General features: G+C 30.6%; 1 protein-coding gene and 2 long non-coding RNA genes across 3 annotated transcripts; all 3 read right to left on the bottom strand.

Annotated features, from left to right (window-relative positions):
* Positions 1-3816: 3816 nt before the first annotated feature.
* LOC128293028 (uncharacterized) lies at positions 3817-4527 on the bottom strand. Its single transcript, XR_008283048.1, has 2 exons — positions 4496-4527; positions 3817-4092 (listed from the first exon to the last, which is right to left on the bottom strand). It is a non-coding gene; the product is annotated as an uncharacterized LOC128293028 (long non-coding RNA).
* Positions 4528-5783: 1256 nt separating this feature from the next.
* LOC108451115 (probable disease resistance protein At1g61300) lies at positions 5784-10336 on the bottom strand. Its single transcript, XM_017748847.2, has 4 exons — positions 10081-10336; positions 9917-9959; positions 7771-9723; positions 5784-6522 (listed from the first exon to the last, which is right to left on the bottom strand). The coding sequence occupies exons 3-4, from the start codon at positions 9708-9710 to the stop codon at positions 5784-5786; spliced, it is 2679 nt and encodes an 892-aa protein (XP_017604336.2). The 5' UTR covers positions 9711-9723; positions 9917-9959; positions 10081-10336.
* Positions 10337-14953: 4617 nt separating this feature from the next.
* Positions 14954-16807, bottom strand: LOC128292822 (uncharacterized). The gene is made up of 2 exons (XR_008282757.1): positions 16722-16807; positions 14954-15324 (listed from the first exon to the last, which is right to left on the bottom strand). It is a non-coding gene; the product is annotated as an uncharacterized LOC128292822 (long non-coding RNA).
* Between the last annotated feature and the right edge of the window lie 1787 nt (positions 16808-18594).

The raw sequence follows: 18594 nt of genomic DNA on the forward strand, positions 1-18594 counted from the left end.
CATCAAGAGTTGAGAAACAAAAGTTTCTTCTCCTTCATCTTCTAATATTCCTAAATTGTTCTATAAGAATTACAACAAAAGTTCTTTATAAAAATTGATACACTTGCTATGCTTTGCTCAATGATTAGTGGGTTATTTCTATCAGTGAAAAACATTAAGAATCATTGGGCTTCATTGTATCCTCGAAGTTCTTTTTTCAGTAACTTTTTTCCACACCAAAATATAAGTAGGTGTGAATAAAACCGTAAAGAAAGTGGCATTGAGAAACGCCTTGCAGCCTTCATTAATTTTTCATAATTTTATTTTATCCCCACACACCAACAACCTTTAATATTTATATCATAACCAATTCATCTTAAAAAAAGTAAGCTTTAATTCATTTTGATCTACTCAAATCTCATCAAATCAATTGTCCTTAATATAAGGATACAAAAGATCATCTGAGACAACCTATATATTATTGAATTGCATATATCATTATATAAGGTAAGTAGATCACATAAGAATCTTTGAAAATAATCTTACTTGATTCAATCTCTTCTCTAATGATAAACACGAAATTATGTATAGAAAATTATATATTATCTAAGGATATATATGTAAAAGAAAAAGAAATTATATATTTGACTATGAGAATCATGACTATCATAAATATATTAGAGTTAACATAATAATTTTGTTAGGAAAGTTGTCTATTTATTATATATTTTAAAAGTAAATAAGTTTTACACGTTATTATTTATAATTAATTATGTTAAGTGGTTAGTAAATGATGGTGTTGATTGTGATTTGAACTTTATTTTGACGTCCCTGATATAAACTACAATCAATGTTTTTCTATTCCCAAAATCTGATGAGTTTTTTTAAACTATATATTGTGTACTAAATAATATTATATAAAGGAGAAACGTACCATCAGCCACAGCCTGCAACTTACATAAATTATTATTATTTACTAAATCTAAAACAACAATGGTTGAGGGTGCTAATCGGGCAGATGCAAGGCAGCCAGCACTTGTATATACGGCTAGACAACAAAGAGGATCATGATGCAGCAGACGTGATAGCAGGTACTTCTATTATTAATTTGATTTTTTACTTTATATTACCGAATCGTATATGTCATGTGAAATGGCTGATAAACTGTCCTACCTCATGTGTAATCCCTTCTAATATATCTATATCTATATATATATATATTTGATCAACCTTCTAATATTATTTAGTACAGCAAGAATGGGTCAGCTATGGAGAAAGCCTACCCCAACTACACCCATCCAACTTGCAACTTAATAAACAATTAAGTCAATTAAGTTGCATACATCTAAATTGAATATTATTTTATTTATATGTTTCAATGATAAATCAAAACTTATTGAGGGACTTGTATTTAGTGATAATTATGAAGAGAAACCTTCGGATTTGTTGTTATCCTTCCCTTGCAAAGAACCGATCCAACATATATCTTCAATAGTAGAAAAGAAATGGAAAAAAGAAGAAATCTATAAATTGTACACAACCTATAGCTGGAAGTCAAAATGCCATATCTTTAAATGCAAATATCTATATAGATTTAAAAGAAAATAAATTGTTACATAAAGGCATAGAAACTATATTTTATCTATAAATACATATCCCAAATTATTAAAATAAATTTTTTTGTTGTTCTCTTTCTTCTTCTCCTTCTTCATTTCCTTTTCTTTTTCGTCCTCTTTCTTTCTTTTTATTTTGTTGATCGTGCTCGTAAGGAATACGAGATTAGTTGAGGTTTTACGCTGTTAGTTCCGTTGGTCGGAAGGCTATTAAGTAAGTATTGGCTCCGTTGAAAGTTTCGTGTTGAAACTTTCGACATAGGCTTTATGCGCGTAATTGAGAATTGTTGTCAACAAAATAATTTATTGTTAATTTGAAACTAACAATCAAACTTTCAATATTTCAACAAAACCACCTTTGAAAACTTCGCAAAATAAAATCTATCCGGTTTGGTTATGGTTTAACACATAAAAACAAATACATGATGCAATGGAATTTTCACTCGCATGCAAAACCATACAATAAAAGCTGCAACATAACTATAACTAGCTAAGTTATTAGTTTGAAGTAAGAGATGATATATCATTTTGCTTCACAACTCCATTAAAGTAAGCTTTCATACCAGTTAGAAGCACAGTTATCAACGCACCTATTTTTAACAAAAATAATAAACATAAACACAAGTGAACCATACTAAATTTGATTATTATATAGGCAAATTTAGAAAAGAAAAAAGAACTAAAAATTGAAATTGACAACCATGTTTTTACCTGCATTTAGTTGATATATTGAACTTAGGATACTTCGAATCTTCATTTTCCATTTTGCATTCATGTTCGTTTGGATATGGATATAAAATTATATATGATCCCCTAAATATATAAAAAAAACTTTAAAAAATCAATAAACTCGTGTTAGACACAAATTATATCAGAAACTTAACTAAAAAAATTCCAAACAACATGAACCTCCACCTATTGATTTATGTAACATGGCTTTGAAAGCTGTCCTAAAATCATCCATTCTTTCATGTAATATGTGGTAGTTGACTCTCACTGAACCCCCGACGTCTCCAACATATATTCACGTTGAAAATTGCATTTAAAACAGTGGCAGACTTTTCAATCGCATCTTTCTCAACCAATTGGGGTGTCTTAAAAAACAAATGAAGAAAAAATTATAACTAAAATTTTAATCTCATGTCATCAAGGAAAAGTAAGAAACATATATATACACTTTATAAAGTAATATTTTCAATAATTTACAAATTATTTACTTAAAATTTGTTAAATTTATTATCTTTAAAGTATTAAATTTATTAATATGCTACCAATTATTTACTTACAATTCTAACTTTTTACTAATTTATTTTAACAAAATCTTCAATATGTAAAAGCAGATGTTCAAAATTAATTGGAGTAAACATATTAATATAATTCTTAATTTAAAAACATGTTGGCCTTATAAAATACATGTTACTTGATTTAACCTAATAAATATTATAAAAATACAAAAGTAGTGCACTCTATAGCAGATATATTAATTGGACAATGTTGTCAACTTTGTCATCATTGAGAAGTATTTAGACCTCTACTCAAGTATGACCTCTCTTATACATATTTATACTTTATTATCATTTTCAATTTTGTTTCCCCTATTCTAAAATGTTTACTTACGCATTAGTGAGTGTTAGAAGCATAGGCTCCAGTGCCTTTTAGCTCAAACCTATTTTAAACTTCACTAACTATAACTTAGTCCACCAACTATAGAATCAGCTCACTCCATTTTCTAAACCCAACAAAAATGACATCAATCTATACCAATAGCTATATGCAAAAAAGCAAAGAGCTAATGTGAAAATAGTTTGGTTTGATTCGATTAAAAAATAACTAATGTGCAACATTCTTGTAAATTAAAAGGTTGTAGAATCTTTATCTTTGTTTCGCAATGCACAAATTCCTGTGAATCAATGGAGAAACTAGTAGTCAACTTAGGGCAATCTCTTACTCTCAAATCTTCCAATGCTGACAATACAAAATGATATCCGTTGGGACTGAAGTGAATGAGGCTCGGTAGTTCTTTAAGTGATAACTTTCTTAATTTATCAAATTTCATCTCCTCTTTAGCTACCACTTCCAGTTCATCTTCTAATTCGAATACTTGTTCCAATTTAGAATTTCTTTTAACTTCAAGACATTGAAGTTTTGGAAGAATAGGAACAAATCCAAAGGGAAAGAGACTTTTCAAATTTCCACAATTTGTAACAGTGATATTAGTCAAATGTGATAAACTACGAGCCGTCGTAGGTGAAAATATATATCTTAACTTCTTGCAATCTATCAAAAGTAGTGTTGTAAGGTTCTCAAGGGTTACAACTTGAGCAAAATCGTTCCATATAATCTGCATTTCAAATAAATTCACCAAGCACAATTCTTTTATCCTTGAGAATGAGTGCCCACCTTGAAATACCTTTTCATGATTCCCAACTACTATACAATCTTCATTCAATGCAGACATATTAGTTTTCCATATGATTTCCACGTAACTAAGAACCAATCTCTGCATATACACAGAAATGTCAATAAATGTCATAAAAACACATTAGAGTAAATGTTACCAATAAGTATTCAAAATTTTACAAATTTCAAGTAATAGTGAATACTACTTTCTCTAATTTCAATGCTACATATATCTTTTGTTTTCTTAAAAGGATAGATTTTAAAATTTAAACTCCTAAAATTTCAACCAAATTATTTAAACATGAGAGGCCATTCCTTGATTTTACATTTTTATTTAACTTGATTTTGCATTTTTATTTAAAGAGTGAACAATGGAATTCACTTACAAACTAATTAAGTATAAAAGGGGAATGAATTATTAGATAAATTAAGCAACATATCGATTTACTGGTTTGCTACAATGTCAAAATCCATATACAAAATGCAAATAATCTAAATAATACCTCCAAGAGTGGAGCTTGTACAATGAAGCATGAGAATAGTTGGCAATCATTTATCCAAAAAGTTTTCAATTTTGGCCAGCAATGGTTCTGCATGAATGAAGCAAATATTTTGATATTATACAAAATATATTTCTTTAAATAAAATTGAGGAATATCATTTATAAAACATAATTTAAATAATCATTATCATATTACATAAATATAAAATATAAATAAATATATTAAAGTATAACATCAATAGAAAATAAATATATAATTTTTCTCTATTTTAATATTTTTATCTAAATTTATACGAGAATTATTTAAAATATGAATATTATAGTATTTGATAATAAAAATTTATAAAATAATTTGATGTACTAAATTTAAAAACATATAATTTTATTTAATTGTAAGTCAAATTTTAAATTATAACTTTTTATATATTTTTAATAGTTGTTATATAAAATGTTTAATTTTTTTCAAATTTTGTTAACCTTAAAATTTTAAATATAGAAGTACCTGAGGAAGCACAACATCTTGCCCGTTCTCATTTTGTTCCATCTTGAAGATTTGCATAAGTTGAGGACAATGCCTTATTTTGACAGATTCCAATGATTGAAGCCCTTGAGTCGAAGTGTTTGCACAAACATATTTTAAACTACTGCAATCTTTTATCTTAAGAATTCTTAATTTGGGGCAGCAATAAAGACAAGAGTCATTCTGCATATTTCAAACACACATATTAATAAGTTATTTATTTTAATATTATAAAAACTGAGCAATTCAATATAAGGATAAATTATTAATTGAAAGACTTGATTAGACAAATTAACTATATATTAAACTCGAATACACATTTAACTTTAGAATTTAATAAATCACAATTATAACAAGATAAAATATATATTAACTGAAAGACTTACAAATTAGTTAGACAGATTAATTATATATTAAACTTGAATACACATCAACTTTAAAATTTAATAAATCACAATTATAACAAGATAAAATATAAAACATTCATTTATTTTAGTATACAAATAATAAGTTGGAACAAAAGTAGCATGGCTCTTGAAAAACCAGAGGTTACAACGGTTTAGTTGAATTGAATTTCTTCATTCATATAAATTCAATTTATTATTTTTCATTAAAATTTTAAAATATTATTGTCTAAGATATTTTCAGTAATGTAAAATATTTTTATTATATTAAAAAAATTAAAACCTAATTATAAATTAAACAAAAGATGGAATTCACATTGGTCTTTAGTTTTCTCGTATTGTTTTTATCCCTAAAAAAAATGCTATCAAAAAGTAAAAATAGTTACTAAATTAACAAAATGATTGGGGAGAATAGGCATCTCTACCTTAGTAATTTCTTCTTCTTGGGCAAAACCAATTACTTGCTCTAGTCCATCGCAGTTGCTTATGTAGAGTTTTTCCATACACAACATACTCTGAGCAACGCAAGGTGGGAAGATTGTTTTCAGTTTAGGGCAAGATTTAATTGTCACAACCTTTAGTCTTGTGAGGCTTGCAATTGCACGATGGGATGGAGAAAGATCATAACACAACCCTTTCAAAGAAACCATGCTTTGTATATTTAATTCCACCAAATTAGAGAATGCAACAGTTGGCCCTTGATCTCTTGTTATATCAATCAAAAATTCCATATCGTCACAAGAATCAAGCTCTAAAGAAGTCAACTCATTTAGTACCTTTTTACCTATGCTTGGCACTATGTTCTTCCGTCCACTAACCTTCTTCAACTTCAACTTTTCCACATTGCAAAATAAATTGTTAAATGCACTCAATGAAGATGAGAAATTTTGAATTGTCAATCGTCTAATGGTTAGCTCCTCCCAAAAGCTAAAACAATCATCTACAACTATATGGTACCTTCGTAGTTTAGGAAACACAAAATCTTCTTGAGAAAATTGATTAGTAGAAAGTTCCAGTGATAGTGCCGTTAAACGAGACAATGAATTCAGCTCCAATAAGTTGATATCGTTTTCCTTCACATGTAACTCTTGTAGTGAAGTCAACCTATTACATTAATAAAAAAATAGCATTAATTTTTAAATTATATGATACAATACATATTGGTTGGGGCTTAAATATATATATATATATCACGTGAGTTTTTTTTTTTTTTGTGTTTCAAAGAACAATTTTTATTTATTATGCGAAAAGATAAAACATATAATTTTGAAAAAGGTAATAAATGCTACACGTTTTCTTTTTGAAAAGCATGAAAATTAAAACTTTGATTAATTGTGTATAAAATTTTGTTATAGTTAGATTGAATTGAAGTTGTTTTAAATAAAATTTTAATAAATACTCAACAACATATTTTCCATTAAAACTTCTAAATCAATTGTTCAATAATTTTTAATAAAATGGAATATTAATTATTTTTGTTATTACTAAAACTAGAGGTAGATGGAGGTTTCTTTTTCAAATTAAAATGTTTTTAAAAAGTAATAACTTTTTAAAAAGTCTGGATGAATATGAAATATTAATGAGTTTTAAGTTAGTCTAAGTAAAAAAATTAGAGTTTTAATTTAGAAAATACAATGTACATGTTAAATTGCCTCATTTTAGTATCTTACTCCCATTACTTAATTAATTAATACATTTATTAGAGTTTTCCATAATTATCATTACAGAATCTTAAATCCCTAAATCATGTATTTATAAATTTATTATTAAAAATAATTATTATAATATTTAAATAAATTTATTTTATTTATAACTGTTCCAATATTTATTTATTTTATTAAATGATCATTCATATTTATATCAACTCTAAAACTACAATAAAGTTTCAAAAACACTCTAAAACTACAATATTTTTACCTATTATATAATTTAAAATTTATAAAAATTTTCAAAAATAAAAATTTGAAATTCATACAATTAAAAAATCATAAAATTTTTAAAAATATAGCATGAAGTAAATATGGATTGTCATAATGGCTTTCATGTTTAAAAACTTAAACATTTTAATTAGTATTTCTGTTAAAAAACAATTCAACATTTTTAAATGATTGATGCTCAAATCGACTCTTTTAAAATATTCAAAACCAAATTTAACTAAAAACAAAGCAAGGACTAAATTGATAAATGATGTAAATGTTAAGGTCTAAATTTTATATTATGCCTTAATTTATTAAGCTGTTTTTTTTAAATATTTATTGCCCTCGACTATTAAAGTAATTGAGAGGAAAATAAATGATGTCAAACAAAATACGAATATGATAAAAAAGATAATAAAATCTGATGCACTCTTACCTTGATACCAACTTGGGGGGGATTTTCATTGTTGCTTCAACACCAGAAAGACGTAAATATTTCAGTGTAGACAATTTCACTAATTCTTCACTTATCTCATCAATCCCAGTCGAAATCAATGCAAGAATCTCAAGGCTTCTCATATTCGTCAGTGATGATGAGAAGTTTTCCAGCTTGCAATACTCACACCACAAAGTTTTAAGATTTGATAAGGAATTAAATCCTTTCAGTGAGAAACTAACATTTCTGAGGTATAGAACTTGGAGGGCTTTCATTTCTTCAAAAAATGTACTGGAAACCACTAGTGAATCAGCCTTCTGCTCCCCCTGAAGAAACAAAGTCTTGAGCTTTGAAAACTCCACTTTGTCAGGAAAATTTTTTATGTTATTACTACAATTCCATAAAGCGATTGCAGTATAACATTCAAAACTTTCAACCATATCAGGCCATTCTTTCAACTTATCTTTTACCATGAACCTATTTTCTCCTGTTGATGTTAGCCAATGAGCAAAATCTCGAACCACATCATGCATTCTCATCATATATGCACAATCAGCTTCCAATAACAAGCCAGATTTTTGGAGTTTTTTTAGTGCTTCAACAATCTTCTTCCTTTTATCTTCAATCGAGTAAACATTAGGGAACAATCCTACTCCAATTCCGCACATAATCAATAACTCAGTACAGATTTCATCATCTTCAGGAAAAAGCGAACACAGTAAGAAGCACATTTGGATGTGATTTACCGTCATTTGGTTATTGTCTTTCTTCAAATAATCGTAGCTAAGCTTAAGAGGCTGGAGGACACCCCCGAGGACTTCTTCATCATACAAAAGCGTTGAGTCCTTGAATCTCTGATTTGCGTCTCTCCACTCATCTAAACTCCTATCTTCCAGAGCTTTTGCCACGGTAACAATTGCAAGAGGCAATCCCTTACATTCACCAGCAACCTCTTTGGCTACCTCATTCAAGATGGAACAGTCATCTAAACCCGCTTGATCTTTAAATAAAATCCATGCTTCGTCTTTGGATAAGATGCCAAGTTGAATTTCCTCCTGACACCTCATTTTACTGCAGACTTGCTGTTGACGTGTAGTCAGAAGAATTTTACAACCCTTGTGTTCATCGCCGAATGGAATTCCGATACTCTCCAATTTGAATTCGTCCCAGAGGTCGTCGATAATTATGAGGATGTGCTTCTCAACTTTCAATCTCGACCATAACTCTTCTGCTCGTCCTTCTTCGGTATTTGTTCGAAAATTTAAACCAAACATCTCTGCAACTTTATCTTGAATTGTTCTGATGTTTGGATTTTGGGACATAGTAAACATCACAACTTTATCGAAGAGCTTTTGTTCTCGAGCATGCTTCCCAACTTCTTTGGCTAAAGTTGTCTTACCAACTCCTGGCATTCCGTGCAGTCCGATCATGTTGACAGCATTTATAGCCTCCATGATCTGGTTGAAAGCTGATTTTGAAGATTCAAAGTCCCTGAAATCCGTGGATGTGATGAACTCTATTCCTTTAAGAGAACCACGACGGCCCACCTGTGCAAAGTTAGAAGTCTGTAAAAGGTCAGAGATAATAGGAGTCTTCTCTGCCAGTTTCTTACTTAAGCAATATTGCCAGCCCCATTTAGGACACCATTTGAAACACTTGACGCGATCTATTTCATCTTCCAAGTTCTGGGTTTCTTCCAGTTCTTTCTCAACCCTTCTAAGCCAGTCCTCGACTTCATCATAGATGATCTCAATTTGCCTTTTAGCCTCGTCGACACGACTTTTCACTGTACCTTTCCTCAATTTAAGTTCCTTTCGTCGATTCTTGAAATCTTGAACAATCTCTCCATAACAGAAAAAGTAACGGAGATAGGGTGATGCGTATGTCATTGCCTGGTTTGTCACATTTTCGACAGCAGCAGAGGCAAGAGATTCGGCCATTTTTGTTGATAGTCTGATGAGGTTGAACAAAAACATTGGTTATTAGTAAGAAGATTAACATAAAGACGAATAAAAGATTATTATATTCCATTAAAAAAAGATGATTATTGAAGAAGATGTAATTGTTGTTCTAAACCGAAGATATTATTATATTTCATTAGAAAAAGATGATTATGGAAGAAGGTAGAAATTATTCTTGAACTTACCTCTCTGTTTCTCTCTGTGAATACCTGCAGAAAATAAATAGAGCTGTAAAAGATGAAAAGAGTTGATTTAGAGGACGTAATAGAAAATAGTGAAAAGGCCAATAAATGGCATTCAACAAAAAGATGAAAAAATATAGCACTGAGGAGCAGTTCCTCAAACTTACCCTCACTGAACTATCTTCTGCGCTGTTCCTTTTGCGAAGTGGAAATCTAGGTAAGAAGAAAGCCTGCCTTTCAGAAATAAAAGAAAGTTTGATTTTTTTTCCTTAATTGACAGACAGAATAGAAGAAAATGTGAAAACTGAAAAACAAAGAGTGGAATTGATGAGAAACAGAGATTTGAGAAATTGAAAGCAAAAAAACAAATTGGATGAAGAAAGAAGAATGGGAAGCCGTTGGTTTAACTTTAAAATGTTTTTCTTCATCACAAATACAGACCCTACTTTATTATTTAAATTGATAAAACAAATTATTGTAAATAAATTTATATTGTTCATTGTTACAGTAAAATAATAATAATTATTATTACCATTAAAGTCAATGTCTTTGTTAAAGTAAAATTCCATTTTATTAAATTAAATATTTTATATTTGCATTGATAAAAAAATTTATTCATTCTTTATTGATACTATATATCTCTAAAATATAACTATATATGAATCAATAAATCAATTATTTTATCTTTTAGTAAAAATATTTTTATTTTAATTACCGTTAACATTGAAGTTCTTACTGAAGTAAAATATATAAGTGGCTTCTTTTTATTATTGAATATTATAATCTTTTATATATATTGTCAATAAAATTTGATAATATATTATATATATAATTTTATTCGAATAAAATGTCTAGTATTTTTTTTCAACTGTAATAGGCCATTTTATCCGGGCTTAGACAAAAACCAAACAGAAAAAATAAAAATAAAAATTAGCAGTCTCAAAGTCCAAATTACATGTCAGGCCAATACACTACACAAATCGCCCAAAAACAATGAAAACCTGAGACTCGGCCCGAAAGTGGCTAAGATCCGCGTGTTTTCGCAACCAATGGGTTATTCGCGGTCCCGACCCTTCCGCCTTTCATTTATTTTTCAATCTAGTCCTATCTAATTTTATATATTTACATATTTTACCATATAATTTCATTTCTGTTTTAATTTTGGTCCACCTGAGAATTGTTCCGCAAACAAGGGATATTTTCCTTTTCAGTCCCTATTCTTTTTAGCTCGTTACATTTTAATCCTTATTAGCCTATTTTTATTATTTGCAATCTATACCCCTAGTTTCGTTTAAATTTCAATTAAATCCGTTATTTATTTAATTTCATCCCTTTCATGGATTTTTTTTATTTTATTATTATTTATTTATTTATCTATTTATTATTTTTTCTTGCTTTTTATTTTAAAATTTATATTGTTCATATTTGTATATATTGTTATATTATCATTATTATCTCATTTTATTTTATTTTATTTTTGTGTGTTATTTCATTATTCCTTTTATTATTTTGGCATTTTCAAGTCGTGTCTTTTCAATCATGTATTTTTGTTTATTTTATTTTAAGTTACTTTATCGTTTTAAATACATATCGTTTTAAATATTACATTTTTTATTATTCAAAAAAAGGAGAAATTTTTAAAAATAAGGCAATATTTCGTATTTGGAGATTCGGGAAGTCGTGCCCTAACTTACGGGGTTTTGACTTTCTCGTTGAATCTAGATGACCGAATATCCTTTTATAATTAAAATACATGAGATCTAATTAAATAATAAAATAAAAAGCAAGCTTATTTTCGAGGATTCAAGATGTCATGTTCTAATTTATAGGATGTGACATTTTATTACCTCGAGATAAAAGGCTCTTTTACATACATTTTAATTAAAAATAACATTATGTAAAGTTGGATCGCGTTTTAAATTCTCTTTAAATTTTTAATTTTTGACACCAAAGACATCAAGTAATCAATTAGCTACCAGTTTTGGGCGTAACGAGGGTGTTAATCCTTCCTCGTGCGTAGCCGACTCCCAAACCCATCTCTTGGATTTTGTAGACTATAAATCATCATTTTAGTAAATCTAAACTTTTATTAAAATGATCAAATTAAGAGGTGATCCGATCACACCTGATAAAAAAAGGATTGGTGGCGACTCCCATTTTTAAAATAAAAAGTCGAACTAAAAAAAAGGTTTCGACAGCTTGTAGACTCACACTAGAGACAAAATAAGAGAGTCCAGCCATGAGTTGATTACTTTTGGTCTTTTTGTCGAAAATTGATAATTTGGTTTAAATTTATGATCCCTTCGTTGCATTTCATCGTTCATGTTTTGATATCTCAGGTTGTATAGCGATCCAATATATCTGTTTTATTGGTTCGAAAGTTTCTTTTTATGTGTTTTTCGCATATTGCATTGCATAACTGTTCGATTTTGCCCTTCTTAATTGGGAGTGAGAAACTATTCCTTCATGAGGTCTTCACCTCCGTATAGGATAGTGGATCGCTTTCGGAATACATCCGTACTTGTGTCTTCGTGAGATTTTCATCTCCGTACAGCCATAGGGAAATGTATTCCCCTGAACTGAACTCGGTTCATATGAGCCTATAATGGGTGAGGATCGAGGAATCTGCCGGTTCAGGTACCCTTACTTTAGAACCGAACCACATATAATGAGCCTTAAGAGCTTACCCTAGATAGAACCATACCGAACCTCTAGTGGTCACCCGAATAGGTGCTCTATGTATTATTTATTGCTTGCTTTAAATACTAGCTTTGTATGAAATGTACTAACTTGTTTCGTTTTGTTTTAGCTATGATTGTATTGCATTTTCATATAAAAAAAGGGGTGTTGATTCGTGTTCAGTTGCTAAATAGAGAGCTTATCATGGAAAATAGGTTTCTTGATAAAGTGGAAGACAACATGGCCGCGCGAATATGATCCAAGAAAAGGCAACAAGAGAAAGGTGATAGCCTGTAAGAGGGGCAGGTCAGAGTTATGGACCACGTTATGAGCGAAGGTTTGGTCCGAGTACGAGAAGTGGCTAACCACTTGCAAATCCTAGCCATTCAAAGCCTGAAATATGAATAGGAGTCGGATTGAGGCTGAAAATTGGCTTTGTTTCTTGGGAAAGTTAATGTTTTAAATGTGAAGGCGAGACCGTATATGTATCCACTTTACGTAAAGAAACTTGTTTTCTAGTAAAGTTGTTCTAACAAAATTGAACTAGAATCAACGCCTTTTTAAATGCATCTTTTCCATTCGTTAACATTACATTTCATTGCATGTAACAAGTTTCATGAAATCCAAAAGGGCGTTGAGTTCAGAACTCTAGTACAGAGCCTGATGGATAATATAAAGTTGGAATTCTTTGAAGATATCGAGAGTTTAGAAGGGAAAGATGTTTGTGCCTTTGAATAAGGAACTAAAAAACCTGTCAAGAATTTGTTCCTACATCCCTAGAAGTGTTCTGAACAATTGGACTGCAGAAGAGATCCATGTAATTTTTAAGACTAATTCAGAGTAATGTTCAAAACACACTTGTTGCTCCAAGCCTAAGAGCAATAAGAATCCTTTTGTGAAAAATGCATGTCCATTATTTTTTTTCAATAAAATGCATATTTGTCTCTCATTTTGGCAAACATTCTTTTGTTCTTTCCATTTCATTCATACTCATACCACACAGATAATTATTCTTAGATTCATTTGTTCTTTAAGTGTTCTTCCATTCCTATAACAGGTCTCCAGATATCAATGATATGGGCGACGCTGCTATTGACTCAGAATCTCCTTTTGAGTAAGATATGTGTCTAGAAAAACCTCAGGACTTTGAAGATGATCGAGATTGTAACCTATTGTAACACCCCTTATTCGTGTCCGACGACGGGACAGGATACGAGGCATTATCGGACTTAAATACAATCAAACATATAAAATCGAGCCATAAAATTACATCCAATTTAAAACTTTTCATATGTATGCGTATCATCCCTTATACGGCCTACGAGGTCCCAAACATACATCAGGGGTGGTTCGGGACTAAATCGAGAATTTAGTAAACTTAGGAAATTTTCCCATAAAGCAGGGCCACACGCCCGAGTGGATAGGGACACGCCCGTGTGGGTAGATCGTATGGTCACACACACCCGTGTCCCTAACCCGTGTAACTCTCTGTCTGATTATGCATGAACAAAAGGGGTCACATGGCCAAGGCACACGCCCGTGTGCTTAGGCCATATGGCAATTTAAATTCTAAAATCAGGTGCAAACTTCACATGGCCAGAGCACACGCCCAAGTCTCTAGGCCGTGTACCTTACATGACCGAGACACACGGCCGTGTCTCAGCCCGTGTGGCCAATTCGAAGCTAAAATACAATATGCAGGAGACGTACGACCGAACTACACGCCCATGGGGCAGACTGTGTGTCACGCACGGCCTAAACACACGCCCGTGTACCTACCCATGTGGACAATTTTAAGGTTATTTTCTAAGCCATTTTGTAACGCCCCCTTACCCGAGACCGTCGCCGGAGTCGAGCACGAGGCATTACTAAACTTATTTGAGCACTTAAACAAATTCGAATAAGCTGTCCAACTGCGTCATAGTTGCTTAAAAATTCATATCTCGAGTTCCGAAACTCGAAATCAAATTCCGTAAATTTTTCTTTAAACTAGACTCATATATCTATCTACTAATTTTTTTCTAGAATTTTTGGTTGGGCCAATTAGTACAGTTTATTAGTTAAAGTATCCCCTATTTCAGGGTTTGACTGCTCTGACCTCTGTGTATTATGAATCAGATATCTCCCTGTACAGAGTTTCAATGACTATGTCATTTGTTTCTAATAAAACTAAACTCAATAAGAAATCTGTACATATAAAGCATGACTTCTAATTATCTTTGTACAATTTATGGTGAATTTCCAAAGTCAGAACAGGGGATCCAGAAATCGCTCTGGCCCTATTTCACAAAAATTTAAACTTCTCATAAAATATAACTCATATACCTGTTTTGTTCTATCCATATGAAAATAGACTAATAATTCTTCAATTCCATATTTTATTCATCACCTAATTGTATCTCTACTATTTTTAATGATTTTTCAAACTCACATCACTGCTGCTGTCTGAATCTATTTTAGGGTAAATTTTGCCTATTTCATGGTTTCCATGGATTAGCTAGCAATTTAGCATACATAACACCAATTATGATCATGATTAGCCATTCCAATGGCTAATCATTACCAAGCATTTCCATACCACTCAATATCCATATCATAAGACCATATATACAAAATGATTATAATGCTATACATGCCATACTTAAAATATATAAGCCGTTATGCCAAGATGATACACAGATAGTGTGAGCGAGCCTCCGACCGTTCCCGATTTCCGAGCTGGCTTGTCAAAACTACAAGGAATGAAAAGAAGGGGGTAAGCATAAATGCTTAGTAAGTCCATATGAAATTAATAAGCAATTACCAACATGCTTTTAAGATAAAACACCACAATTGTACAATTATACATACTCAGCTTAAGCTGTTTTATCGAGATACATTTACTAAATAATTTATTTCTGGAGCTACGAAACTCCAAATTAAGTTCCGTTAATTTTCCTTGAAACTAGATTCATATACCTTTCTACCATAAAATTTCAAGAATTTTTGGTTTAGCCATTTAGTACAGTTTATTCATTAAAGTTTCCCCTGTTTTACTGTCCAACAGTTCTGACCTCTCTTCACTTAAAATTATTTATCTCATAATTCGGGACTTGGATGATGTTCCCGTCTATTCATTTTGAAAATAGACTCGATAAGGATTTTAAATATATAAATTAAAACTCATAATTATTTTTGTACAATTTATAATGATTTTCTAAAATCAGAACAGGGGATCTCGAAGTCATTCAGACTCTGTCTCACAACAATTTAAATATCTCATAACATAAAATCCAATTTGCATGTACCGTTTCCTCTATATGAAACTAGACTCATCAGGCTTTAATCTCATATTTTATTCAGCCCTTAACTCAATTTCCACAATTTATGGTGAATTTCAAAAGATACACTACTGCAGTAACCCAAAACTGCCAAGGCCATATTTATTCATTCACCACTATTATTCACTAAATCCATACAATATCATTTCATCCATCATGGTAAGAACACATAATTATGCTTCATAAGCATGGATCCATAATCTCAATGTCATCAAGTATCAAGAACTTATTCCAAGTCGTGTCATTTTCATAGTATTCACCAATTCTTAATCTTTTCGGGCTATTTTACATTTTCGTTCATAATCAAATTAGGGAACGATTACGGAATTGAGTACCTCATTATCACAATGCCATAGTAAAACTATGGTCTTGCACATAGTCACATATCACATACCGAGGCCATAGCCCAGCCATGGTCTTACACGGATCACATATCACACTGATGCCATATCCCAGATATGGTCTTATACAGTAGCACATATCACACCGATGCCATATCCGGATATGGTCTTATCTGAAGCACATATCACATTTCTCCGAAGCCATAGCCCAACTATGGTCTTATACGGAAATCACATTTCACATGCTGCCATGGTCCAACCATGGTCTTTTCCGTCAATTCGTCTTAGCCACTGAATGAAAGTACTCAAGTCCGTTGTTCCATTTAATTTGTACTTTTATTCAAATATCATTTTACAATTATCACAGTTTAATGACATTTTATATGCAATAATGTATCATATCATTCTGAAATTTTCATTTCAAACATTAAATTACACATTGCATTATTAAAAATCATATGAACTTACCTCGACATAAAATATTAGCAATCGAGCCTATTCCTCGTAAACTTTATTTTTCCCTCGATCACGACTTGAATCTCGTTTCTCTTGATCTATAATATAAATTATTTCTACTCATTAGCATTTATTTGATTTCTATTTCACTTCACAATTTATGCTGTTCAAATTTCGAAATTGCACTTTTACCCCAAAATTTACAATTTTTACAATTTAGTCCCTACTCAATTCACCCATAAATTGAACTAATTTTTCTTAATTAACACTTTATTTCATCATTATAAACTATTTCACAACCTTTTATATTCTGAATTTCAACACCAACATCTAATTCACAATTTTTTTCACAATTAGGTCCTAAATACCATTTTCTATCAAAATGACTTAATATAAAACAACCTTAATATGAAATTAGAACTTCAATTTCATAATAATTCATCATAAACTGCCCTTACTCAGCCAGGGGAACTTCCAATTTCATCCACCAAATCAAAAACTAATGAATTAGATGATTGGACCTAATTGCAAAAGTCTTAAAATACAAAAATATAAGAAAAGGGCAAGAAATAGACTCACATGCAGTGAAATTGTGCAAAACCAGCTTAAAAGCTCTCTCCCATGGCTGTCGGCGAAATTATGAAAAGAATGGCCTAGAAATCTCTTTTAATTTCAATTTATTTGTTTAATTTTGTAACATTTACCATTTTACCCTTAGATCACCTGATTCCAGATTTTTTCTTACTTATGCCGCCTCATCCATTCCCTTTTGGCTAATTTGCCTTTTAAGTCCTCCTCATTTAACACTTGAGCTATTTAATCATTTTATCAAGTTTTGTACCTTTTTCAATTTAGTCATTTTAATTAATTGACTATCAAACGTTAAAATTTTCTAACTGAAACTTTAATACTAACTTATTTACACTCCATAAATATTTTTTAAAAATATTTATGGCTCGAATTATGCATTTGAGGTCTTGATACCTCGTTTTAGACCCAATTTACTTATTAAATTCTTTTCTCTCTCTTTTTTTTTTAAACACAAAATTCACTAATTCAAAATTCTTCTAAATTCACACTTGACTCATAATTATTAATTTATTAAATTTTCAAACGTACTTGTCGGATTTAGTGATCTCAAATCACTGTTCCGATATCACTGAAATTTGGGCCGTTACACATTTGCCACCCTCAATTTCATATACACAAACTTACTTACATTTAACATCAACATGGCACATTTGAGCACTTAATCAACCACAAACAACACATAATCATGGCCACTTCATATCAACTCATACAACTCAACCCCATGATTTAACAAGATTAATCATATCAAACTTTCATGCCATAATTAGTACACATACACAGCCAAATATTTAGCCAAGTTAAGCCAAATCACATGGCTTAAACACATCAATACATATAAGCTTCAAAAGCTAAAATAACTTATACATCTCATAAAATCGACTAGCCTATACATGCCATATTACCAATTTTCAATGAGTTCAAAAATACCAAATCAACTCCTGGATAGTGTGATGAAATCTTCGATGACTTCCAACCCTAGCGAGCATTCAAATTCACTGTAAAATACGAAAAATAAATAGAGTAAGCTAATAAGCTTAGTAAGCTCGTATGACTAATATGTATTATATACCACTTAACCATTAATTCACAGTTAAATATACATGAATACATATAAATCAGCTCCATCAAAATTAACACGTATTACAATAATAACTTGATAATTTCCATATGAGTTTATAGGTTTTCACTTACATATCATATAAAGTTATTAAATATTACTTACTTGTCGAGCGTGTCACGTATACTTGAACTGATTCACATCATCATTTCAATTTCTCGTACCGTTATCTTCTCC

Source organism: Gossypium arboreum, chromosome 5, assembly GCF_025698485.1.
Source record: "Gossypium arboreum isolate Shixiya-1 chromosome 5, ASM2569848v2, whole genome shotgun sequence".
Classification (NCBI taxonomy): Eukaryota; Viridiplantae; Streptophyta; class Magnoliopsida; order Malvales; family Malvaceae; genus Gossypium; species Gossypium arboreum.